The sequence below is a fragment of the Gallinula chloropus genome (genome assembly GCF_964237585.1).
Source record: "Gallinula chloropus genome assembly, chromosome: 9".
In the NCBI taxonomy this organism is placed as follows: domain Eukaryota; kingdom Metazoa; phylum Chordata; class Aves; order Gruiformes; family Rallidae; genus Gallinula; species Gallinula chloropus.
In genome coordinates, this window is record NC_140094.1 from 7,176,685 (window position 1) to 7,203,768 (window position 27,084).

At 44.5% G+C, this 27,084-nt stretch overlaps 1 protein-coding gene across 3 annotated transcripts; it reads right to left on the reverse strand.

The window, feature by feature from the left end:
* Window positions 1-1,408: 1,408 nt before the first annotated feature.
* Window positions 1,409-27,084, reverse strand: MAPK6 (mitogen-activated protein kinase 6). Of its 3 annotated transcripts, none has more exons than XM_084268163.1 (6): window positions 26,785-27,084; window positions 9,162-10,371; window positions 8,321-8,465; window positions 5,247-5,411; window positions 4,423-4,624; window positions 1,409-3,790 (listed from the first exon to the last, which is right to left on the reverse strand). In XM_084268163.1, the coding sequence occupies exons 2-6, from the start codon at window positions 9,714-9,716 to the stop codon at window positions 2,692-2,694; spliced, it is 2,166 nt and encodes a 721-aa protein (XP_084124289.1). In that variant the 5' UTR covers window positions 9,717-10,371; window positions 26,785-27,084; the 3' UTR covers window positions 1,409-2,691. The 3 variants fall into 3 exon arrangements, with proteins under 3 accessions (XP_084124289.1, XP_084124288.1, XP_084124290.1); XM_084268162.1 differs by lacking the exon at window positions 26,785-27,084 and adding an exon at window positions 16,242-16,359; XM_084268164.1 differs by lacking the exon at window positions 26,785-27,084 and adding an exon at window positions 15,814-15,856.

A 27,084-nucleotide genomic window follows, 5' to 3' on the forward strand; every position in this document is an offset into this window, starting at 1 on the left:
AGCTTGACACCACACTCAGAACATCTTCACTTTCTAGCAGGAGATTTCACTTTGCACAGTCCTTACAAAGTACTTTTACTTTCTCTAATCATCTCCACAGAGGGAATTACTTTACCAGACAAGCCAGACTGTCCAGCTGTACCCTCTGGGGACCCGAGGCTGGCACCCATTACAAGCACAGGGGTTGCTCCCAAGCACAAGAAGACGACAAAGGCAGTTAAGTGTCATGCCAGAATTAGGCTCAACACTTGACTCTCCCCTTTTGAGTGTACCATGTTCCCTTTCTACCCTTACAGACCTCCTAAGTACTGTTGGTATTTTTTAGGGTTCTTAAAAAAAGCAAAAGAAAACACACAAAACAAACTAAACCCAGCGACACTTCATTTGCACAAGAAGTGTTTCTACACTGAATTTTGTTTCCAGTTTCTCAACACTTCCCACCCACTGCTTTCCTCCAGTCTATAAAAGCCCAACTACCACACTACTTCTGAACAGTGCCTACCTAGGAGAGGGGAAACCACCATTGCCCCCTCCCTACAGCTTCCCCTCTTCCTCCCCAAACTTTTGGGCTTCTGCAAGCCTTCACATCCTATGCCCGAGGACAGACACTGCGTCCTGTCTCCCCAAGTGACCATTTTCTGCTGCAGTGATGGGACAACACCTTGGTCTAGGCAAGGTGCAGCTGTGCCACCTGCCACATGAGCAGGGGTGGAGGGATGGAAACAGTGAGAGTAACTAAGACACATCATGGAAAGCTGTAGGAATTTGCCTCAAGATGTAGCTACTGTCCGGCTAATTAGCTCCCTCTGGAAGGGTTCTGACAGGAAGAACTGGAAGAGAAATTCCATGTTCTTGGGGCTTCCTGCAACACAGACCTCACCTGCACATTCTGAAACATCCCATAAGCATTACCTGTCCTGCTCCTGAAATCTCGACAGTGGTCCAGATGGGATCTCAGCCAAGGGACCTGCACTGTTACCTTCACTCCAGGTTGCCAACAACATGAAGGTGCTCAATGGTCTCACAGCTGTTTTTCCACTTCAACACCATTCCACCTAGAAGTGGTTAAAGCAGTAACTTACACTCTGGAATGCAGCTGGTTTTTCAACAAGCAGCTACTGACACCACCATACACTTCTGCTGTCACAGCCAGACCGTTGCAGAAGATGGTCCTCAATGCAGGCGGTGACACTGGGACAGAGGTGTACTTCTGGAGGCTCCTCCCAGGGCCCTGCATCGCCAGCAGCAGCACTCCAAGGGGGAGCTGCAAGACAATTTCTCACCCTTCCCTGAGCACCATGCATCAGGGAGCTCAGCAAGCAGGCCAGCCCTCACAGCACAGCCAGCTGCACTCCAGCAGCACCCCTTCACCTGCCTTGTACAAAGCATGGAAAACCAAGAGCCACTCTTGCTGGCCATGTTTTTATTCGTTTTTGTTTTAAACAGGGGAGCAATGATACATCCAGTATTTCAAAAAAAATCAGAAGGTAAAACAAATTTTCAGAAGACTGAGATGCTACATGCTATATTTAACCTAATTTTATCATGCTTGCTTTTGAGGGGGTCAGGAGCGGGACAGGAATCATTCAGTAAAAACATACAGTAAAAACAAAATGCCTCACCATATAGAACTTTAACCTACAGTAATGTTGTACCTTAATTATTTCCATGCACACAACTAACATTACAAAATTTTTTTTTAAAAATGAACACAATTAAGACTTCTAGGAGCATTTGATAATAAAGCAATTCCTAATTTCTTTTGTAGAGATCAAGCACCTCCAATTACAAATTCCTATACACAGTGAGTGCTTTACTTGAAATGAAAACTAAATAATAATAATTAAAAAAAAATGTATTGGATAGCCTCAGAATAAGCCGATGTTGATATATATCCAGCTATGTAGGCAATAAAACCATAGTGCTAAACAAAAACTTTTATCTGAAAGGTAACTCAAAAATTAAGTTGACTTTCTATAATTACAGAAATATACTTATTTGCTAAAATAAATAAAAGTGCTGCATATTAACACTTCACTATAAAGAATGCATACCAGACCATTTATAAATATTGAATGATTTTCAATAAGAATAGCTACTACAATAATGCTGGCTAAATAGAAGTGCATAATGAGAAGCACTATGGGTGGTTAATGTTTTGCCACATACTGCTGTTACCTTGAGGTAGATAACACATGCGTACCAAATTCTGCATTCATTTCAGTTGCTGCTGGTATCATGTGTCTAAGAAATGTGTACAGTATGAAAAACTCTAAAATATGCATGAATGAAAAAAATGTTTTGGGAAAAATAGATCTTTTCATGCAATTTGTACAGTCTCACTGTGTAAATTTCAAGGCAAGGTTCTTTTTTCTGCAAAACATGGACACTGTTTTACTGAGAGCATGGGTTTTTTTTACTTGGTTTAGTGCATTTTTGTTACCTCCTGCATTTTGCATTATTTTGCTCTATTCTTTAATTTTGTGTGCAAACGACATGCCAGTTTAAAAACAAAACTAACTCATGTATAGAAAGCAATTCTGGATTGTAAAAACAATGGTAAACAGAAAACTAATGAAATACATACCAAAATTACACCGTCTGATTCAAGTAAAAAAATTACTTACACTAGTAATAATAAAAAAAGACAAACACATTTCATGAATATAAAAGAAATGTCTGCTGAGTGTTTTAATTTAGATGTTTCAGAATGCTGCTGTAGGTTTTGTGGGGAATCTGGGGAGATGATTTCATAGCAGAAGGTGTTAACGTGGCCTGTATTGATTTCAGTGGCGAACCAACAGGGCTGTGAAACTGAGGAATACCTATAGCCTCGAGCTGCTTGTTGAAGAGGAGCTCTCCACTGTTACTGAGAAAGCTCTCTTCCCTTTCCTTCTCCCCAAGCTTCCCCTCCTCTACTGGCTCAGGTTCTAGCATTTCAGCATCTTCTTTCTTACTGAAAAATTTGTCCAAGTAACTGGTGTAAGTATTTTCTTTTTCTACCTGTTCATCCTTCCTTACTTCACAACAAAACTGGTTAATGAGGAAGCACTCCTCCCCACTACTTACAAACTGACTGTCCCAAGAGGTTTGGTACAGAGCTTCTAACTGTGCCAAATTAGCCATTCCTTTCTCCTGCTTCTCTCTGCTTACCGACTTCGATATGAATCCTTTCAACTCTATCTGAGACACCGAGCTATTCAAGTCATTTAATTTATCAACATCAGTAGACTCGTGTTGTAAACTAAGCTGAATGGTTTCTGCTATAAATGAATCAAAGTCAAAGCCTTGATTCTTCTCCCTTTCTTTTTCAACAAGTTGCTGTGATGCTTCCTCAAGTGCTATCTGAGCTTTCACCAACCCATTCTTTTCACATTTAGACTTGCCTTTCTTATCAGACTTTTCCTTGCTCTGTTCCTTCCAGTTTGAAAGATCTATAATAAGCTTGGGCTCATAGTAATGGTTAACTTCACTGTCTCGCCAAACTAAATTATCTAGGTATGAAGATGACCTCATTTTGTAATTACAAGTGTGACTACATTCCAGATCACAATACTTGTTTTCGTGGTGATCTGAATACTGCCAGCAAGGCTCAGTAGAGAAGTGGGTGTCAAAGGCAGGATCCTCCAGATACTTTTCACGATCTCCATCCAAATATTTGCGAGGATCTACTTGCACTTCTTCCTCATCAGTAACGTCAGAAAGAGCCCTTGGATCACGCTGAACTTCATCAGCTTCATAGTTATTATGAATAGGCCAGTCATGGTCTGAAAACTGACTTTCATGGTATCTGCAAAACAATTGTCTAAGTGTTAGCAGCTAAAAACAAGTCTTCTAGCTCCCCCAGAGAGAGTTAAGGTTAGAAATTCCCTTACAGAATAGTGACAATTCAACACAGATGAAGCCTGTCCTAGCTCCAATCGGGTACCTCTTCCAGGTTTTTAGTTTAATCTGGCATAAGTAAGCCTCACATGCACATCTGAAAGACCCAAGTCTAGAGTTATGTACAAAAGCTCACTCCATTTTCAGAACTCCTCCTTACAGCATGCTTTAGCTGATTTTAAACCAGACACCGTAAGTGTCTCTACTGTTATGTGAGCCAAGCACTGGAGCAGACAATCTCACATAAAACTCTCTACATTTAAAGTTTATTTTTTAGAGAAATATTTTTGGGGAAAAAAAGTAATGGAGAGAGAAACTTTAGATTCTGGAGTGCCGAGCGTCTCTCAGGAATGCATCAGCACATCCAAGTCTAATGAATTATAAAGCCCAATGACAATGCACTGCCTGTAATGGAAAAGTTTGTTCTCAGGTCAACTTAAGAAGAACAAACAGAAAATGAAACGATCCCCACGAAACAACACTACTTCGAGCACACAACCATTCAGTTACTGTGCCACATAGCACAAGCGATAGATTTACCTTTCCCAATTATAAATATGGCTGTGACTTTCATCCATCAGCAGAATATCATCAACCTCGTCTTCAATGTGAAAAGGATGGCTCGAAATAGGCTCATCCGTTGGAAAGGAATAAATGCTCATATAAGGATGGGACAAAGCTTCTTCTGCTGTCAATCGATCCATGGGACTAAACGTCAAAATTTGCTCCAGAAAGTCCAGCGCTGTGGAGAAAAAGTTATCGTAAAACAGGAGAAAAAGGACACTTTGGACACCTAGGATTAAGGTGCAATACTCTGCTCTAGGTGTGCATTTGCTCAGAAGTAACCACCTGTGAAGCCTCAGCTACTGACAGTATACTGCCAAACATGCATTCTGCAGCCACAGGAAAGCTGCAAGAGCACGCTCTTCACTTAGGACACTAAAAATACTAGAGACAGAATGCTCCAACCTGAACCAGTATCCACCAACAGCCATCAGGAAACATGGCTGTCAGCTTGCTTTGGGGGCTTTCTTTACAAAAGACTTGAAACACAGTTGTTCTCTCCTGACTCCATTCCAACGTTCCCTTGTATTTAGAAGGCCGGTGTCTCCAGAGAGAGCAATTCTATCGGTCTAGAGCAAACAGGTCCAGCAGAGATGCACAGTTCTACTCCAGAGATGAACAAGTAGCTATCACATAAGCACCCTTTTTTTATTACAGTAGAAGACAACCCTTTTTCAGAGAACACAGAGATTGTTCTAACTGAAGCTTGCTTTTTAAACAGTCACACACCTGCACGGTAAAGCTGCTCCACAATTTTACCATTTTGAGAAACAGGAAGTAGTGTTTTCTGAATTACTTACCTTCAGGACTGATGCCTGGAAGCAGCTGAGTTAAAGGTTTGTGTGGCTCAGTCATATCATTTCTAATGTAAACTGGAATTACATTGAGAAGCTCCTGACGGTCCTCCTCATGTACAACAGGAATTGATTCTAGGATCAACTGCATCTGTTCAAGTTCATGTGCACCTAAGCACCAAGAGAAAATACAACCCATTTCAATTTCAAACACTTCTGCTCCCTGTATGTGAAAGGCATGAAACATTTTGTGCTTTGAGCAGCTATGTTCAGCAGAAGACTGTTATAATCTCCTACAACAGAGGAGAGGCTGAAATTCTAAAGTTGAATGATAATCAATCTGAAGAGCTCTCAACAATGTTGTAGCGTATGAAGAATTACAGAGCTGCTACACACAGATAAAGCCACCTAACCCATAGTGTTTGCAAGGATGTTTTTACCATGGATGAGGTACTCCACAGCAACACGTGATCTTCTTGTTATATACTGTATACCACAATCTTCCCCTTCAACTGCCCCACCTAATGAATTCACTATTTGACCTCACTGAGTTATATGTCCCATATTAATAAAACCAGCGGTGATTTAGCTCAGCAAGAGATCTCATTCCATAGCCATTTGTAGTAATACTTCTACTCTGAAGCCCTACATTTCTGTCAGGTGCAACAAAAAAAAACCCCAAACTTTCCAGTTAAGCAGTATAATCTTGTTTATACAAGAAAAAGTACTGTATTATGACTGAAATTGCAGTATACTTTTAACACTACCTGATGTTTACCTAGGTAAAGAACTATAAGGGCCTGTAGAGCAGATGAATTCTGAATAATGAATGGCATCTACACTCAGTACCACTGTTAAGAATTGGAGTACCCAGCAATACAGTTTGTCTTCCTCAATTTATTGTTCAGCTCCAAGAAGCACGTAGCACCCTAGAGATGGAACCAGCAGATGAAACTACATAGGATTATTTGCATGCCAGTGTTTCACCAAGCAGCTCGGGGCAGTGATCAGCAACACTGACACATGGGACATTAAATACATAAATCAGCAGTGCCAGAAGGAGATTGTACAATCTCAACATCTATGTGCTATCAGTTTGCCTGACAGTCTGCACTGGTCACCCCACCACACATCTGCTGGATGACCTCAAGAAAAGCAAAGGCAAAGTCACTACAGAAAACATGACCAAGACCTGTGTTCCCAACTGAACCAGTCCTGTTTCCTGTCAACTTACTTGCTGGATTGAAAAAGCTGTTTTGTCCTCCTACTTCAGACTATTACATGTTACTTAATATAACCTATCAGATGTTACTCTGTCTGTAATCGGCTGGAAAACAGGTTCTACTCTGTAATTACTTTATGCCCTAACCATCCTAAAATTCATCAGCTTGTTTTCTACTATAAACCAAATGAGCACGTTAAAATATTTATTTAGAAGAAATATTTAGAAGAAAGAGTTAGGGAACAGCTACTGAATTCCTTTGCCTCAATTTCCCTCCCTCATCTGTGGTATTCTGCAATTTTAAGCCGCATCCTTCCTTCCCATTCCCATCAGCTTTCCTGGCAGCAGGATTCCTAAAAGATGGTTCAGAAATAGAGGAAGTTGGAAATCAACAAAATCAAGCTGTCCAAACAGCTTTGCTAAAGAATTTTATTCAGAGTGTCAGGACAATGCAATTAGCACATATAAATGAGCCTACAAACTTAAGATTTTGGTTACTGAGTTAAAAAAAAAAAAATCTAAACCCCTACACAGATATTAGCCAGTAAGAAGTTTTGGCAAGTACCAGTGCTACTCAAAGGTAAAAAAACCCCCAAAAACAGCCACAAAGAAAAAAAGCAGCCCAAACACTGTCAGCTGCAATAACTGAAGCTGAACATGGAAATCTGCACACTTTCTCCCACTATTTCCCACCAGAAGCGGTTGATGCAATGGAAACCTAATAAATCTCTTATCAGCTGAGCTAATCCAGTAGTTAGCAATTCAAGGAGTTGGCAACTCACTGCAAGTGCAGAAAAGCCTCTCCACATCTTAATTGCAGATTTCTATAGAATAATGATTTCAAGGTGACAGTACTCCAGTACTCAGTCCTTAATGGGGAAAAGCTCTCTGATTATCTTGACATACAAAGCTAGGAACGCTGCAGAGTGTGAACTTGGAAACACAAGCTCAGATCTTTCCAGGTTTTATCTGAATTGCCCAGTGATTTAGACCAAGAGCGAGCTTGAACAGGACAGCTGCTGCTGAGGCCCTGGGGTGCACACAAAATACATGTTTCAGGGGTTTAGCCTAGACGAGCTCATCTGCTCCAGGGACTGAATGCCTATCAGCAGGTGGAGCTTCATTTTAGCCAAAAAGACTCTATTTTGTGCACTCAGCTACATCAGCAACATGGTGCAGGATGGCCATTTATTGCTCCTCAACCTAGGCAAAGCACTAATGTAGATGCACCCATCGAGACCAGTGTGTTGCTTCCTATCTTACCAGGAACGCTTGGAGGTCACACCTTTCCTTGCTATGCCAAGCAATTTTAAATCTTAGAGCCCTCCCTAGAGTGCTGAAAAAAGGGCAGTTAAAACAGTCTGTAGATGACAAAAAAAAATGGCAACAGGGAGAAAAAGGCTACTTTTCCATATTTTAAAATATAAAGAAGTGACAAGTCATTAGGTTGACTAATTTGAAAAAAAAATTTATGAACATGATACGTAGGGTATTCATAATCCTCAAAAATTCCCTGGATACATGTATTTTAGTGAACCAATGTATTTAGAACATTTCTTAAGCATCCAATAAGCTCGGTTTAACAGAATTACAGCCAGATTTACCATATACGTGAGAACTACATTAAATTGTGACATTTATCTAAATACACACTGGTACAAGCAACAAAAATAGAAATGTCTTCTGCTTCACAAATATGCAATTACATAAGCAAACTATGAATTGATGTGACAACACAGCACATTACGATAGTCAATGACTATTGGTATTAGCCATGAGAATCAACCTCTCTTTAGGAAGGTAATTAAGCAATACCATTCCTTTTAGGAATATAGAGAGGTATTTTTTTTCTACCCACCTGCAAAGAGGGTTTTCCCAGTCAGCATTTCAGCAAAGATGCAACCTGCAGCCCACATGTCAATGGCTTTAGTGTAGTTGTTTGGAGAAAGCAAAAGACGGGGCGATCTGTACCATTTAGTAACCAATCCTTCAGAAAGATGGCCCTAATTTAAAAAGAAAAAGCTTACTTAAATATTTAAAAGGTACTTTTATTAGTTGTTTCTTTTGTAACATACTACAAGATTTTTTGACCCCAAGGTCCTAGAGGCAGTACTACGTGCCCCCTAAGCGTTTCTACCTTGTAAAAGTGGAACAGCAATATCTTTATGAGTAAACAGCAGCAATATAGAAGCATGACGCTATTTGTTAGTCAAATGAGGTACTGCAGCAAAACTTTCTTCTTCCCAGGTGCCAAACAAACACAGAGATGACAATGAACTCTCTTGTGAAGCACCATCTAAACCAGGAAGACAGTATCTCTAAATCAATCCCAGGAAGCGGCCGCACTTGCACACTACGAATGCACTGCTTATAAACTTATATAAGACTTCTATAGCTATGCTTCTAAATGTTGCTCAGTCTTAGGTTCTGTATTCACCATTAAATATCTGCTTTTCTGAACCATCTAGTAAAAATGAGTTTTATTTTGTGCTTGCAGTAGTCCTGAGACAAAGCATGTCACCCAGACATCTGGAATGCTTGCAAATAGAATAAAACAGTTTGACTGTGCGATCCCTAAGGCGACACCCCACCTGCTAACAAGGCTTTCCACAGACTATCTACCTCTGTGAAAGGAAAATGCTGTTTTTAGAAGGCACAGTTGTCAGTGCATCACTTAAATAACCCCACTCTTTACATACCTTGTGTGAATAATGAGGATCCATGATTCGTGCAAGACCAAAGTCACCAATCTTCAGCACCAAGTCTTCAGTATTAATGAAAAGATTAGCTGGTTTGAGATCTCTATGCAGAACATTTGCAGAGTGAATATACTTGAGCCCACGTAGCAGCTGGTACATGAAAAGTCTGGCATGATCTTCCAGTAAAGGGCCTTGCTCTAGCAGATTAGCCAGATCTGTCTCCATGTATTCCTGGACAATGTAAACACAGTTCAATTCTGTAAGGGAGCCCACGTCATCTGTTAACTGGCTTCCACTGGGACCAAGAATTTCAAATACTTTGACAATGTTATCGTGGTCAAGTCTTCTGATAATTTTGATCTCACGTAGAGCATGTTTAACACTCTGGGGATCTGTTAGGACAATTTTCTTGACGGCCACTCTTTTGTCACAGTCATTATCGACAGCAGAAAAAACTAAGCCATTTCCACCACAGCCCAGTGGTTTTAAGTCCATATAGCGAGAGCCCAGATCAAAACCATGAATGTTCATGAGACTTTCAAATTTTTCTGCCATTTTTAGGTTTTGTACGTTTCTTTTTCCTCAAACTACTAAGCTTCTGTAAACACGCAGAGACACTTCCACTGGTATCTGAAGGAAAGGTCTTAGAGAAAGGGAGAAGAAACACTTGGCTTTGACTGCAAGATGGTTTCTTGACACTCTCATTTCATTATGAGCCAGCCAGGCCTGTTGTGTCCCCTTGAATTCAGAGCTCGGAAGCTCTAAAACTCAAACTGAGCATAAGATAGAAAGATTGCAGCATTCATAGTTCAAGAAAGGTGCAGCATTTCTGCAGACATTAAAGAAAATACTCACAAGAAACTCAAACGGAATGAAATGACATACTATGCACTCAGCTCTACTGTGCTAAACTGGTTAACATTTAACAAAAATGTGAATAAATATGCGCATAATAGGCTTCTATTAACATCCTCCTCCTCACAGTGCAGATACATTCAGTGTTGGACTGGTCCTGAGCAGCGTCATTCTATGGTGCTGGTAAGCACTTATTTTTTCCTTCTTCCTCCTTTTCCTCTCCTTTGTTTACAGTCTAGTTAAACAGGAGTCTGGCAGCTCTTGATTTACAAAAGATGCCTTCTGTTAATGATCAGGTGGCTCCAGCTCACCACAATCACAATCAAAGCTACCATCCATTTTACTCCGTGACAACCTGGAGAAGAGAGAAAGATACATCAGTATTCCAGCACATACAGAAGTCTTCCTCCCCACCCCTCGATCCTTACATTGTCCTAAATATACAACTTACTTGGTGCTGAGTTACCATCACAAGAGCTAAACTAACTAGAAATGACATATACTTTTCATACTTGTGGAAGAAAACTGACTCTAATCACCAGCCACCATTTCTAAACATATATTGTGAAAGTTTTAAATAGACCCCATTGGGAATACAAGGAACACAATGAAAAATCCTACTGCATCTTAATAAAGAAAGGAGTGTCACAGAAAACCTGGTAGTTCTCCAATACAGCCATTAAATCAGAAACAATATCCTGTACCTCAGTAATTAAACCTCGGAGTAATTCTTTCCACACCAAACTTTTAGTCAAAGACAAAACTGAGGGCTTTAGCTATTGCACCATTATAATAGTTAAATGGGTGCCACTCACACAAAAAGGGTAAGGTTTGCATACTCCCAGTATTCACTGACCTTCTAAAACATACAGCACACATCCAACACCACTCAAAGCTTAAATCCTTGTGACTTTGGATAACGTTAACATCTCTAATCGTCATTTTGCCTTTATGGATTCACTTGTTACAGGACTCATAGGTGTAATTCCTACATATTAGACAAATATTACTAATCAACTAATTCTACATTTACCCAACCCAGATTACACAGGAAAACTAGCAGCAAGTACATTTTCCACAGCAACCGATACATTCTATAACCATTTCCCCTAACATATGGGCACTTCCAGACATCATTTATTTTTTAATAGTCTAATGAATGCAGCTACCATTTATGAAAACAAAGGTGGTAATCTTCTCAGTAGGTCTCCCTGCCTGCAGCAGCAGAATGCAGCCATACAGACTGTATGTTGCACTTTTGCACAACATCCTCATTTCGTTTAAAGACGCCCCAAAGTGAGGAGGCAAAGGTGTACCTCACACAGTGTGGGGAGGGTCGGGCAATTCCATTACAAGCAGCTTGTATGTTCTTCCCCAACTATAGGTCACATCAAACCACTAAATGTCTTCTCTCCAATCTTGATTAACACATTTCAGCTCTTCACAAGTACACAGTGAACAAGTTTACTTGGGTGGGACAACCAGGACCAAGCAAAACAAGTCTCCCCACTCCTAGCACGGCAAGGGCAGCTGACAAAGTATTAACATATACTAAATAATGGCCTCAATTCACTAAAGTAATCAGAATTGCATGCAGAAAAAAATGAATAAAGGAAGGCACGCTGGCAAACAGAGTAAGACTGTTTCAGTGCATTTAAATATTCCCAGTCCTTAGGCTTGAGCTTGACTGCTACCAAGACAAACATCCCAGTGCCCTGGCTTGCTCCCTCCTGCCACACACCACCCAGCTCCAGGTACACGTGTAGCCTAGCCACGTGACAAACACAGGCAAGAAGGAGGAAACACAGGCTATCCTCCACTGGATTTTCCTTTGTAAATAAAGATCACCAGATGTAGCACTTCTAAACTGAAAAGCATTGAGCAGCCCTCCACCGATGTGTTGTTACACCCTGTCAGAAGGCTGATCTTCAGCTTTCTTTACTCAGCATGTACAACTACTGCCTTGAGACTCCTTTTTTAGCCCCACCCTGTACTGACAAGAGTCCTAACTTCAGACTGGTTTACAAGGGTGTTATAACCTTAGCTCAAACATAATGAAGTAACACTGTTACTTTTCCCAAAACTGCCTTGGAACATATGGCTGGATTAAAGACATCAGTGTGAGGACCCATGAATTTACTTAAAGAATATAAAATTTATCCTGAAGTTAGGATAGCATCAATGACTATCCAACTCTTCGCCCACAATTATGAAAAGAAGAAAAAGAACTCTAGTCTATTGATTTTTAACTCTTTCTTTAAAACCTACAAATATTTCCTCATTCACACCCACCATTTTCAGGCTCACTCATTCTGAGCTGCTGCCTGTAAAACTTTATGTCACCCCAGACCATTTTTCTTTAATTCCTCAGCCCTCCAAAACACCTTCGTGGAAGTTAACTGTTGCAGCTTATAGCCACACTTTAAATTTCACATTAACTCAAGGTCCGAGGCCTCTGTTCAAATCCTGAGCAATAAGCTGCACTTAAGTCCTTGGGACCATCTAAGCCCAGTTGTATTCTTCCCCATAATTAGGCCTATTGTTTCACACTGCTAATGTCTTCAACATGCAGCCATACCCACTCCACTTGTGCCAGGTCTGGGGGTAACATCTGGAACCTCTCATTTAGCTAGTCCCATCGAACAGCACAGGATCAGATTTGGAAGAGCCACCCATCAGTAGCAAGGAGGACCATCTGCTGATCTCTTCATGGTAACTGGGATCCTTACAGCCAAGGCCAAACTAGGGCAGCACCAGCACACACACACAGTTACAGCATTACTGCTTCAAGGAAGAAGGGAGTTCTGACTCATTTGCTCACTGAATTAGAAGTCCCAAAGCTTTCATTCTGTACCCCTGAAATGATGCGTTTTTCATCACCTGCTTACACTGTATCCTTCCACTACCTGACCACTAATTGCAACACTTTCAGAAGGTACATAATGATTTTCAGAATCAGAGCAACTTAGCCAAGAAAATAAATATTGACAGAATAAGCAACACACTGCAGCCTTCAATTGGATCTGATCCTGCTACAAACTTCCTACGTAACTATGAGCAAACGACTTAATCCCAAAGCCACAAACCCCAGGGCCCAGCTATCATTCCAAACAGGACCTAGCTCTATGAAGCTGACCAGGCAGGTCACCACACAGACACAGTACCTCACATGAGCCTGGTGAAGACAATTAGAGATTGTCCTAGCAAAAACACCCTACTATTAAATGAAATTAAGATTCAGCAATTCAGAGTGGTCTTTTGTTGACAGCCACTGAAATTTCTAATCTGGAAAAGTAACAGATTAAACACTGTAGCTTCTAAACTGCTTCTCTGTTAAAAATGCACTTCTTCCCACCTGTCCAGTTCAGTCTTTCCCCCAACACAGCCCTTCACTCACATGCACCAGCCCCTTCCCTGCCACCACCTGAGAGCTGACCCCTCTGCTAGGGCTGCAGCTCCACAGCTCAGGGGCCCTCACTCCAGGGGCCAGGGAAGCAGCAGAACTAGTTTCCCCATCCACCCAGTTAATAGCTCTCAAACATTTAAGACAAACAGTCCTGTGACCAGAAGCAGATAGCTGGGATGGAAAATAAGAAGTTAACCTCAAACTTTCCTTCACTCTGAGATAATAATTACTTAAAGGGCAACTGGCTAGAGGAAACCAAGTTTTTTCTCAAGCCAAAATGAGCTCAAAACACCACAATTTCTTCTCTGCATTTTATGGCTGTTTAAACTTTGGAAAACAGCAAAGAGGTTGTTTTGAAAGCACTAATACTTGCAAAGAGTGACACCAACACCTGCTAACATTTTTCAGAGAATGGTAGGGGTCTGGAAAGAACCTCTGTAGGGTCCTCAGTTTCAAGGAAAGCCACAGCCATCAGTCTAAAGTCTGCTGTGCAAATACACACCAAATAAAAATTCCTCTTCAGTTGTGTAATATGCTCTAACCCCATGATGGGCTATAGCATAAAAAACAAGAGGGGGGTTATCACCTCAATTCATGCTGAATGCTCACACAGGCACTGATACTTGCATTCAGGCTGTCACGTTCCAAAGACTACTGTTTTGGTTTTTTTAAAGCAGTACTTTTATTCCTTCCTCCCACAAAGTTTAAAGAGGGAAACACAAAGTTACTACTTTCTTAAGTGGTTTACAACTATGCTTTTAAAACAGATCAGTTCTCAGGAGAGGGCAATAGAAGTGACCCACAGAGGAGTTGTCATCTTTGAAATTATTCCTAGTGCCAGCAGACATCACCACACACCACCAGCTCCACACATTACACAAGGAGCAACTTCACATCATGCTCAACTTGTGCACGTGGATTTATCACAGTTTTCAGGAAACAGGATGTACAGTGAAACACAGTCAAGTACGAGACATTTACTTTTTCAGAAATACAAATAAGAAAGATACCAGTTAATTTGATTATGCAGACCACATAATGATCAAATCATTACTCACAAGAGAAAGACCAAGAATGACTAACGATATATTATACAACCTGCTAAGTACTATCCCTTTGACTATAAAAATACGGGGCACAGAAGTGTTTTTTTAGATCAGCCACGTTGCAGTCAGTAGGCAGAGTGAGTCATCGTCCAACTCAGGAAACTGCCGCTTTTCTAAAGCCTCCCACTTGCTCCCCACACTGTTTAGGGAACTCTGTGCTGGCAGCCAGCAAATGTTACTATTAGTTTATAAATCTTCTGAAGGATCTGCAAAAGCACACAGAAATCCACTGCGTTTCCCTGGATCATAAATAAAAGCAGTTTGGTCCTCCCTTCAGATTCCAATGAAGACTCTCCACCGAAGCAGCCTACCGTGAGCTAACCACAGCCTTCTGCACCTCGGCAGCCCTGCTACACAGCCCGACTGCTGCTCCACTGAACGGTTTGTCAGCGAAGAGTGACTTCAAGATAGCAACTGCACAAGCAAGGACTGAGCCTGAGCAAGAGGTTGAAATGAAAGTTACCATGTTAGCTTTACAGCACAGGTTTTCTGAGCCCAAATACCAAACTAAAGCCCACCTCTACTTTAAGCCACCGCTTTCTGGAGTTTGTAGCTGGTTTAAAAACACATCACGCTACCACAGTGTGTACACGCACACACACATCTAGATACCGAAAAAAGCTTGTTTACTGGCAACAGTGCTTTTATCAACACACACACCGGCTGTACAACAACACGTCAAGCACCGCTGCTTCTTCCACAACACGGTTAGCTTAACCATTGTCAGGCTGATCCAAAATGGCACTGCATTAGCCACAGACAGACCCTCACTGCCAGAAGCCAAGTGCGTGCAGCCTGCCTGCCCAGCTCTGGGGTACCTGCTTCTCCAAACCCCTAACGCCTCAAGCTATTTTCACCGCGTGAATTCACTTCGGCCACGGCAACCGCCCGAGGCCACAGCGGAGCCCGCAGGTGCTCCGGCAGCGGGAGCCGGCGGTACCTGTCCCCACGCCTCCTGGGACGGCGGCTGGAGAGCGGCGCCGAACCCCCCGCGAGGAGCCGCCGGCAACGAATCCAGCAGCAAAACTTCCGCGGAGTTCGGAGCGGCCGGGCCCGCCAAAGGACATCCTTCCTCCCGCCGCCCCTCCGCGGCCAGCCGGCTGCCACCGCCGGCGCCGCTCCTTTCCCGCGCCGCCCTCCGAACGCCGGCCGCCGCTCGGGCGGAGGAGACCCACCCCCGCCATGCCCCCCGCTGCGAGGCAGACGACCAGCCCGGCTCCCGGCCGCGCCGCGGCTACCGGACCCGGCGCCCCCGCGGGGCCGCCGCGGGGCGGACGAGCCCTACCTTCAAACGCCCTTCAGGGCGCGGCCGCCGCCCGCTGCCCCCGACCCCTCGCCCGGCAGCAGAAGCGACCCCCAGGCCCCGCGCGGCGCCGCCCGGCTCGCGGCCGTTGGGAGCGCCCCTCTCGCGGCGCCGCGCGGCCGCCCCCGCCCGCCCTGTCAGCGCCCGCTCGCCCCGCTCAGCCCCGGGGCCGCCGCTGCCCCCGGGCCGCCGCCGCAGTGCGGAGGGGCCGGGCCGGGCCCCGGCGGAGGAGGGCGGCGCGGAACGGAGCCGAGCCGAGCGGGCCGGGCAGGGCCGGGGGGCGCCGCCGCCGTCCGGCGGGAGGGAACAAAGCGCCTTTGTGCGGCGGGGCCGGGCCCGCGCGTGTGGCGGGCCGAGACCCCCCCTTCTGCCCACCCTCGCCGCCTCGCCGGCCGCCCCGCCACACTCACGGGCCTTCCCAGGCTCATCGGGGGCTGCGCTGCTCACACGGCCGGACCCCACGGCCCCGCCACCGGCTCCCGCCCGGCGCCCACCCGCCTCGCCGCAGTCGCCGCTGCCGCAGCCGCCGCCATGTAACCCGGCGCGGAGGGCAGGGAGGGGCGGGGCCGCCGGCTGCTCCGCCTCCGGGGGGCGGTGCGCGGGCCGGCCCGGGGGCTGCCGTCAGGGCAGGCGGGAGGAAGGCCGGACGGGTGGGAGCTCTGCCCAGCGTCTCCCGTGAAGCGCAGGCGGTCGCGGGACCCTCTCGCCAGCGGGGCCGCGCCCTTGAGTCTGGAGGAGCGGTCGACCCCCATCCCCCTGTGGGGTGGCCCGGGGGCCGCGGGGAGATACTCTCTGACTGAGCAGTCACCTCACAGCCTAGCCACTCCTCACGGGCCATGGCAGCCCCCGGCATGTCCGGTTAGCCAGCGGAATCAGCAGCCTCTCAGCCCGCCTGAGTCAAACACTGAAGAGAAAGGGGCGCGTTGGAGCTGTCTGCCGGGGCACACGCTGCCACCGAGGTTACCAGGCCTACCGGCACTACCGGCGGCCCTCTAGTACTACCCAATGCTTCCTCCTGTGTGAAGCCCGCTGCCCCCCAACAGCCTCAAACTTCTGCTGCCAGCTCCTCCGCTTGCCCTGAGCCCTGGCAGTGCTGAGAGCCTGGTCTTCTCAGCCTTTCCCTCGGCCACAAGGCCGTGCACCAAAGGAAACCCCTCAAGCCGAGAAGGGTGCTGAGGTGCAGGGAGGAGACCCGCACCGCACCTCCATGCCCAGTTCACAGGCCCCACGACAGCTGGGGCAGGAAGGGGAGCGGTGGACAGGCAGGGCATCAGCTGCTGCACTGCTGCAGGTGTCAGCATGTGGGGTCCGAACGACGACAGCCGGGGAAGAGGTTGTGTGGGCCCAGTTCAACAGTCCTGGCTTTAAATGTCCCTCGTGGCAGAGGAACAAAACCACGGCTGGGTGGCAGCAGGCAGGAACAATGGAGGCAGCCTTTCCTTCTCCAAAGGTGACATTTTGGCTCAGATGTTTTGCAGTCTTAGTGTCACAGGGTGGCTGACTGCTCCCTACAAGGATCTACAAACTGCTTGCCACTGCTGTCACCTCTGTAGACACCAGAAAGGATTTGTCTCTTGCTATTGCATCTCCCTTAACAGGCAGTCTGCTTTTCCCTGAAAATCACAACAAATAGTACAAAATAAAGCAAAATAATGAAAACGTTCATTTTACCCCCCATGAGGCAGCAGCCTTACTGTGGGGAGAGAGGCATGAAATCACTAGGCCTGTAGGCATCAGAAGAGCCTTAGGCTTCCTCTGACAGTTTCGCTACAGGTCTCAAGACAGGGTGTGGCTTCCCAAGGTCCCTCCTAAGCCTTTTCAGTGCAGGATGACTCAATAGATGATAAAACAATTAATACTCATGTTTAATGGTGAAACAGAGGTTATTTATAGTTAATACTAAGATGGAAGCTACTCACTTTGCTTAGGGCTTTATGGCTCAACTCTGCTGCCATCTGGACAGAAGCATCAAATTGACCCTTGCACTTTTAAGTCACATAACTTTATTGTTTTAATAAACAAGTCATACATCAACATCCGAGGAGCTCCCTACCCAGCTTCTCTAAAGTTATTCAACTCCACTAGCAGGAGAGGTAACTCAGGCATTTGATAATACAGCGCTGTATTAATTGCACATGTGCAGAAGTCAGTAACGGAACTGACACTTTACATTACAGCATTTGGCAATATACAGGCATCTAACCATGCTGCCGCAGCAGAGAAAAGCCAGAAACAAAGTTGCAGTTCTTCTGCCCACCCAGAAAACCGGAGTTGGAATATCAGAGTGCTGGCTGCTCCTGAAGGCAGAAACAAACAACCTGTGCATATTTGGAAGAGGTGGTGTTGGGATGGCATCTACAGCCAAGCCACAGAGGAGTATTTACTAGCATTAAAGGAAGAGATTTTGGACTCAAATAAGGCAGGAGCAGCCATGGTTGTATGTCTAAGTCCAGAGCTATTTAGTCAATTAAAGAACCCTTCCTCCCACGCAGGGCGTTTTCATTCCGAGGGACAAGCTGATCCTAGGGTACCGCAGTAAGACAAATCTTATAGTGCAGCCTTGCAGCAGCACCTGGGTAGCCCATCGTTATACCACGTCCATTGGGACTGCTTGCCAACACCCACGTTGCCATTTCAATCAGGTGGAGAGGTTGCACTTCCTTGGAGTTGCATCTGCAGCAGCCAAGACTGTTTGAAAAGTAGTTTAGCAAACACATGGCAAACTTCCTCACCTGGGTAGCACACACTCATACATCTATCATGGTCCAGAAGTACCAACATTTTTCTGGCATCCTAATCAATAAATCAAAAGCTACTCTCTTCTTTATTTCCACCAAATTCTTCCATTCTGAGAGCATAGTCTGTGTTCAGATCTAGTGAGTGAGATCCTTCAGTCTAGAGGAGAATCATGCTCACTATTTATAGAATCACAATGCATGTGAGTGAGTGCTGTTTAGAATTTGTGTGTCACATGGTAATTTATAGCTATCCAATCCATCAGATTGGTAATCTGATCTCAGATTTTTAATATCCTATTGATCAGGCTATAAATTACTGAATCAAATTCTTTCCCTGTTCCCTGCAAAAATGCAATTACATAGCATGTAGATGTTAAGCTTCTGATACCAGCCCATTCTAAAACATGTGCAGATATTAACTGTCAGTAAAATGCAGAGTAAGAAAAGAACTGGACTTCAAAGGTCATAAAGCCCAGAAATTAAAAAATAATTAGAACTGAAGCAATGATTCATTTATTATATCCAAATTCAAAAAGATCAAACAGTAAACTCCAATGCAATATTTCAGTCCTGTGTGTGAATCATTACTTGTGCCATAAAGGGGAATGAAGTATTTTTAAGTGTCCACACCCATTATGATTGGCAAGGGAAGAAAGATTTGGAGACAGTTTGAGAAGGTTGCCCAAGGTGACTTGGCAGCTCCAGGCCTTTGTCTCAGTTTCACTGGTTCGCTGGGCTTTTCTACGGGAAATTTTTTGTTTTCTGGCATTTTGCAGCTCTCTGATGATTCCAGGTATTTTTACAAGAGGCTCAGCCTAAGTGTGTGCCTCATATCAAACAGCCTCCACCTCTTGGGAAGGTTCAGGTATCTAAGGTGCTGTCTGGTTCTTGGCCTGTCCTGCAGGATCAGTCCCCTGGGTGGCCAAATTTGTGAAGACATGCAAGGGAGGCTGGCAGCAGACAGGCAGTGTGCTATCTCCTCATTTGCACTTGTGGTGGAACTGACTTGCAACCCTTGTACGTCTACATTCTCACCAGGAAAGAAGCACTGCCAATATTAGGGCACTTAGAAGAAAAGAAAAAGACAAACCCTAAGATCTTTGTCCCTGTGTGAAACAACAGAGGGACTGGAAAAGAACAGGCCATTAACAGAGACCAGTTCAAACCAAAGGCAGCAAAGTACAAAGGGTAAATGAAGGTGTAAAAAGAAAGCTGCAGGTGATAGTCATCTTTGAGGTTAGAAACAAATGGGTTCTGTGACATACTTTGGAAATTCTGTGAATCTGCAGGAAAAAAAGTCATTAAACACATAAAACAGAACAAGTGATTCTTCCCCCTTGGTAGATCATCAGCAATCTAGGACACTTTGGTGCAGCTAGCTGCATGCAGACTCCCTGCTTAATATCACACGTTTTTATCAAGTCAGGCAATGCCATTCCCTACTTTCACTATGTCTTAACCAGCACTTAGCACAGGGGACAGGGCAGTTGCCTGAAGCAGGAGTTAGCAAAGCCATGGCAATACTGGGGGAAGAGGAATTCTTAGTAAACTTGCCATGTAGCTGGGACATTACTGCAAGCGTCAGCCCCCCTGTGCCTGAAATTCACTTCAGGGATAGAGCTCTCCCAGACTTCTCAGCCTGTCATTAATTCCTTGCTAGTTAACCTGGCACAGAGATGCTATCAGCATTTCATGCACAGCAAACGTAGAAAAATTTACCAAGGTAGGCAATTAAGGCATAGTATGAAGTGGAAACAAGGAGCACCGAATGTTTCTTTCCCAGCACTTCAGGTATGAGAGCATTCTGTGGGTGACAGTTCTGCCCTGTTCAGACCGGTGGGAAGGCAGTGCTCACCTCCAAAACCTCACGTGGAGTAGCTAGGAGAATCATAGAATCATAGAATCATAGGGGTTGGAAGGGACCTTGAGAGATCATCGGGTCCAACCCCCCTGCCAAAGCAGCTCCCCAGCTCATATTGCACAAGTCGGCGTCCAGACAGGTCTTGAATATCTCCAGAGATGGAGACTCCACACCCCCTGGGCAGCCTGCCCCAGGGCTCACTGTGTAAAAGTTCTTCTGCATGTTGGTGTGGAACTTCCTACAAACACATCTGCCCACTGAAGTGGCAACAGAGGCACTTGTCCTAAGACTTCTCCATGCTAGTTATTCCATATGCTGCGGTGTTGCTAGAGTTGTAAAGCAGCATATTGCTGTACAGAGAGTACTTAAATATCTGCAATACCATGAGTACACCAATGTGGAGAGGTGCCCTGGAAGCAGGGCGGGATGTGCTCAGCAAAAAAAGCATTTGGTTTTGGATTGTTACTGGAAAATTTGTCAGCTCTTGAGCAGAAGTTATAAAGGTTATATGTAAAACAGCTGTATGTTTTTGTAGAACTGTACATATTGCCAGGTAGAGCTGTTCTTGTTCATTCCTATAGAACAGAAAACCCTACACGCAGCATTTGATGGCTATTGCGTTACAGACATAAAGCTTCTGCTGTGCAATGGTAAATACAGCTGGTGCTGCAGAGCTTGTCATTTACAGAGAAAAAAAATCAGGCTAACATTCGCTAACATTTTCACCAACACCAGAATCCTCTTGAAATGCATTTACAGTGGGCAAAGCTCAACACAAATACGTGGGCATCAGCTAATAACACTGCTTTGGCAGCCCGAGGTGATACAACGTTTTACAAATCAAATAGTAACAAATGTTATCTACCAGCTTACCAGAGGAGAAGGAGGGTGCAGCGAGGTGAGGGGTTTCAAAAACTTTCAAATGTTACTGTGCAATAAACTAGATACAAGCAGCATGGCCAGAAGTGAATCTCTGCCAGCCATTGAGAAGATGATCCGATGCTGCCACAAGAAACGTGGGGGTCTGAAAAGCGATACTGACTGGTCATAGTAGAAGAGTCCCAGACCTCTACCGCTCCTTAGGTTTGTGCCCCATAGAGGCCTTCATGGACTCCAGGCCCGCCTGGGCTCTCTACAGCACTGAGGTACTTCTCAGGGTGGTTTGTGAACACTGGGTGAAACATGCCAGACTGGGAGATGTATTAAGAAATCCTGTCTTTGTGTGACTGGTCAGGCAAAGGCCATCCTCCATTCAGTTTGCCCTGCACACAGTGGTCTCCAACGTGCCCCAAGCTTGTGGATGCAGCTGTTTCACAAGCAAGCAGTGTATTTCATGGCTAAAGAGGCAAGGAACACAGTGCCAGCAGGGTCAAGGCAGGCCAGTGGGAACCCAGTGTGAATGTTGTTGCTCAGGGTGCATTTTGGCTGTGGCCAACAGCCTTTTTCAGGATTCCCAAAATAGCACTTATAAACAGCAGATTGACTGGGAAGCACGCTGCTTCGCTTCATGCCTTCTGCTGTCCCTGCCAGACTCCTATCCCAGTCAGTCTCCTCAAGCTAAAGAGATGGAGAACCTAAGAAATATGGAATAGTAGAAACTTCTTATAGAGCATGTATATTTTATGATTCTAACATCTACCATGAAATTCTATGGCAGATACTCAGTGTTGCAAGAGCTACCTCGAGTGGCTTTGTTGTATCTTCAGACATCAAACTCCAGAGTTTTTATTTTGGTAACAAATTTTGTAACTACCTCCACTCCCTTAATATCCTCTTAGTGCTTTTTCTCAGCACATGTTGCACCATCTATTTCTAAAGATTTCCACTACAGATACATAGGATTATTCGATTCCCCTTATTCCCCATCTCCATTATATCTTAGCCTTCATTAAGATTTTCTGGGATATTTCAGCCTTTCCCAACAGTTTTGAGACACTCTCTGGGAGGGAATACATTTCCAAACGATTTGTTTTCTCATGAAGCCTGGGTTTTGCTTATGTGCCAGAATCAGCAGACATTTTATAAATAGCTTTGGACAGATGACAGGAAATGATGCAAGATCTCAGGCCTCTCCACAGAGGGCAACTGTCTGAAGTGTTCAGGGAAGAGGGACTTGCACCATTGACTACTACACAGGGGAAAAAATGTACAGAAGCATCATTTACTACAGAGGGTATCATGCTTATGAAACACAAGATCTCTATCTTATTACAGCTCAAGCAAAAATTCTGTTTGCTTGCAACTACACTACAGTGAAAACCAGGAAAATTAATTTTTCCTTTGAAGAGGAAAAACTGACCATAATTGCCCAAACTCACTTCATCTTTTACTGTCGAGAAGGAGCTTTCCCCTCCTAACACACTATAAATGCCAGTGCATGCTTTGGAGATTCTCCAGACTCCAACTGGTGCCAAACATTGGGATCATCTTCTTACCCTGGCATTTCCCATCAGCTTCAGCAAAGGCTCTTCCAACTCAAAATGCTTTAAATGCCCTCTGATAAGAGCTGCTTACAGGTTAATCTGTGTCTATTCATCTGATCCCAAGAACTATCTGTTCCAATAGTAATACAGAACAGAGCATTGACTCACTGTCTCGTTTTGTTTGTTAGCTTCCATGAAGATAAAGCACAGTAATTTAACCCCCCAAAACCACTTTATTTGGAACAGGGACAAACTCTCACCATTTCTAAGTCCATGGCAAAACTCTTGAAAAGCTTAACTGCCACGCAGTGACTCCAGCCTTCTCCCTAGCACCAAGTTGGCTCCTGTTCCTAACAGCAGCAAGCACCTCTCAGCCAACTCCTTACCACACTTCCACACCGCTGATAACTGAACAGCATGCTGCACATGGAAGACTACAAGTATTAGTGAGAAATAGATAGCTTACCTACTCAGCAGATGTGCAGTTTGAGTCATTCAGTCCAGAGAGTGATGTGTTAAAGTCCTCTACATCACCCCGTTGCAGTGAAGCATCATGCAGGGCTAGAAGAGCTGGCCTCGAAGCAGCCTCGGGCCAGTCTCCGTTCTGCACTGGCTGCTAGAAGTGCATGAGCGTGTAAGCACAGAACTCATCTGCACAAGGGCATCGTGATAACCACCCACGGTGCTGGGATTTGCTTTAACAGAGAACTGCATATTTGATCTCTCTTGCAACCGTACCCCAGAGGCATCCTACTTTCAGCAGTGGATGGTTTCTACCCATCATTTCTACTCTCTCTGTTCCCATGACAGACAGAGGAGCGTAGAAGCGATCCTGCCTATGAAAGCAGTAAATAATACACCACACTTTTTTTTTGAGCTTTTGTACTGAGTAACTGATTTTACACATGACCTAAATTTCTGTAAGCCTAGAGAACAATTTGATTTTTTTTCCCATTAAAGACATTAACTCTGACTGAATCTTTGTTATTTTGGAAACATAAGATTTATTACCTCTGTTAGGGGTATGACAGCGCCGAAAACTTTCAAACTTTCTCAGATAAAGGCTATGCAAACAGAAATGGAATACACCTGTCCCTTTATACATTGCAGGACATAAAAGTAAATCTCCTTGCTACTGGGTTTTCATACACCGCGTGTGCGGAGGAGAGGAGGATACAAGAGAAGATGGAAGAGTCTGTCAGCCTTTGCAGAGCTCAGTGAGAACTCCAGTGGTCCTTAATAACCACAAGCATAAAAAGCCCTAAAATTGTAAATCCAGACCTCATTCTTTTCTACACTTGGAAGGAGATCTGGTATATCTGTTTTGTTTCTTGACCTACGAGGAAATGCGTCTCACCTGCTACCTTTGTGCACCACTGGATAGCTTCCTGCCCAGGGACACGCTGTTCCTGTACAGCACCCATGCAGAGTGCTTCTCAGAAATATCTCTGGAGGACATCCCAGCATTGAGGCATCGCCGAGAAGCGGGCCTGACCCCAGAGAGCATCTCCTACAGGAACGCCTTTCACTGCACAGTTATGCCTAGAGGTTCCTTCAAGATCTGAATAGCAAGATTTACTTAGCAAGTGAGCTGGAATTAAGAAAGATAAAGAGATAGAGAAATCTGCTTTTTAGTGCATCAGCATTCTCTTATCTCCAGCCTCTCTCTAAACAGTTTCCAATTGCATTTAGTCAAAACCTGCTAAATGAAAACTGAAGAGATACGACATACATATAAAGCTGTATTTTATGGCAGGGGAGAAGTATTCCTCCCTCATTCTTTGTGTTTTATGAAGCACTGGAGAACCATTTAAACCTCAGTTAAAACAAAATGAACTGCTGATAAACCTATTTTAGTAAACACAAAAAGTTGTTAACCATTATCTCAAATTTCTTCTTATTGTTTAACCTGGACACTCCCAAATCACAAGCAATCAAGATGATTCAAAGAAGAGGAGTTTCAACCTTTGGACCAGCTCTAATTGCAATACGTAGTTCTCATGACTGCTGCAATTCAGCAGACTCTAACATGACCGTAGTGTGCTCTGTGACCTATGCCAGCATTGCCCTGGATGACAGAGAGCTGGCATGTGGTTCCTGTCTGTAATCTGATGTCCCCAGTGGCTCACAGCACCACAAACCAGCTGAAAGATCTTCTCTTCCCTTGTGTCCCTTATCACAGACATCAGGTGCACAAATCTATACTCTCTTATTCAGGAGTGGAAGACTATTTGCAGCAGATGATCTCTCCTGGTCACCTGAAGCAATGAAGATTCAGGCTTCAGCCACAAGACAACAGTGGGCAAACTCTTCTTGGCAGTTTGTGTCTAGAAATGGTGTCCCAGAGAGGCTCAGAAACCTCTCAGCTTTTCCTTGTTGTTAACTTTCCCAGGACAGACAACCTCTCTAGTTACAGACTGTTTTGGAAAAGGTATATCCCAGAAATCAAGGATGAACATGAGTCACAGCCCTTGTTTTCAGAGTTGAACCATCCTGCCAGGGCTGGACTAGGAGTCACATTACCACTACCCAAACCATCCTGCTCCATGGGCACCGCCACGGAGGATCTGACACTCTCAAGCCTGTCTGTCAGAGAGACAGCGCAGTATTCATCAAGACCAAGGTGTTGGTTTTCCTCTCAACCCAGCAAAAGCGTCGATGTGTCAGCTCTTTATTTCTTCCTGACAGACTACCCAAGCTGGTATTTCCACAGCTACATAGACTATCTAAATACTTCCTAGATGTACAGAGTGAGGTGAGATTATTATGGTCTGAGATAATATCCCTGTTTAAATAATGAAAGTAATTAATTTGCTTCTAGTAGAAATGATTCAAGGACTACATGTACAGTTTGTGATCAAAGTACTACCCTGTATCCCATGTTTATCATCCTAGGTCCAATGGTATGTGTTAGTAAACAATACAAATGTAATCATTGCTGGGCAATGGTAAATCAGTAGCAAGGCTTGAACGGGCTGTTGTCAAGTAGGAAAACTTCAACCAAGAGCCTGTGGTAACTGCTGAAATCAAACAGCAGGTTAGTAATAGTGGAAACTTTTCAACCTTTTCAGAGAAGAAGATGACTTCTCTTCCTGATTGCTCTAATGTTTCAGACAGCAGGAGAACATGGGAACATGGGCCTTAATGTCAGCTAGTAAACTTCTTTGACCTTTGAAGGGATCTCCATGTGACATGACAATCACAGTAATCAGAACAAGCTCTATCTGCTCTGATACAGCTTTACAGCATGAGCAGATGCTCCTTTTTCTCCTCACAGGTGCTCAGTGCTTCATTCATTGCACAAGACAGATACTGCTCACCTGATTACCAGTAATTGGATACCATGAAAAAATAAAACCAGTGTACTGCCCTCTATGTTACTCATCACATACTGCCCCAGTCCGAGGGCAGAGCCACCAGGGCTTTTCACCTGAAATGCCCATTAAATCAATCTCTACAATCTACAAGAATGTCAGGGTGTTTCTGTTGCCACTCTCCTGAACTTGAGTCACAAAGATCAAGGTCACAGTAGCCCTTAGTAGCAGATTGCTAGGACTGAATTTTGCCAGGCATTGGTCCTTTATTGCACTGTTCAACTTTTCACTCCACCTTTCAAAACACCTCCTATCAAAGTGAGTGGCAATTCTTCCCCTAAAGTTCTGAATTCTCAGCTTTTACAAGTTATTCTAGGCCTGATCCATGCAGTTCTGATTTCCCCCAGCACCAGAAGCCCCTGAGTAGCTGCACACGTACACCCTGAGTAGCTGTTTTTGCACACCCTCCATGCCAGCCTCTCCACTCCCTCTCAGCTGCTCACCTGGGTTCTCTGAGTCCCATCCCATTTTCTAGTTTCTATTTTATTTTCTCCTTGCCAATTAAAATCTCATTTTTACAGCTTTTTCTCCCAACATCCTCCTTTAAAACTTCCTACCTATTTGGTCCTTGTTTCTTCGGCACGTGAGTCAGGAGCTACCTCCAACTTCTTAACTGGAGCCAACAGGAGCCACTAGAAGCAGTACATTGGATGAACAGTCCACTTATGTTCAGTTAAGGTGCCCCAACCCAAAACAGCCTGCAGCAGCCCACAGATGCAGTCACAGGAAACCTTCTGTTCAGAACCTGACTGGGCTGGAGCACACCCAGGACCAACAGACAGCGTGAGAATTCATCTGCCACATCTATCCAGCCTGCAAAACCTAAGGTCTCCAGTTCACAGGCATCAAGAGATTTT

Bases quoted from the DNA above. Each gene is read 5' to 3' on its own strand.
- MAPK6 (XM_084268163.1), bottom strand. From the start codon at position 9,716: ATGGCAGAAAAATTTGAAAGTCTCATGAACATTCATGGTTTTGATCTG. The intron at 4,625-5,246 runs GTAAGTAATTCA...TTTTCTCCACAG, and splicing joins TCCAGGCATCAGTCCTGAAG to CGCTGGACTTTCTGGAGCAA. The intron at 3,791-4,422 runs GTAAATCTATCG...ATTGTTTTGCAG, and splicing joins CATATTTATAATTGGGAAAG to ATACCATGAAAGTCAGTTTT.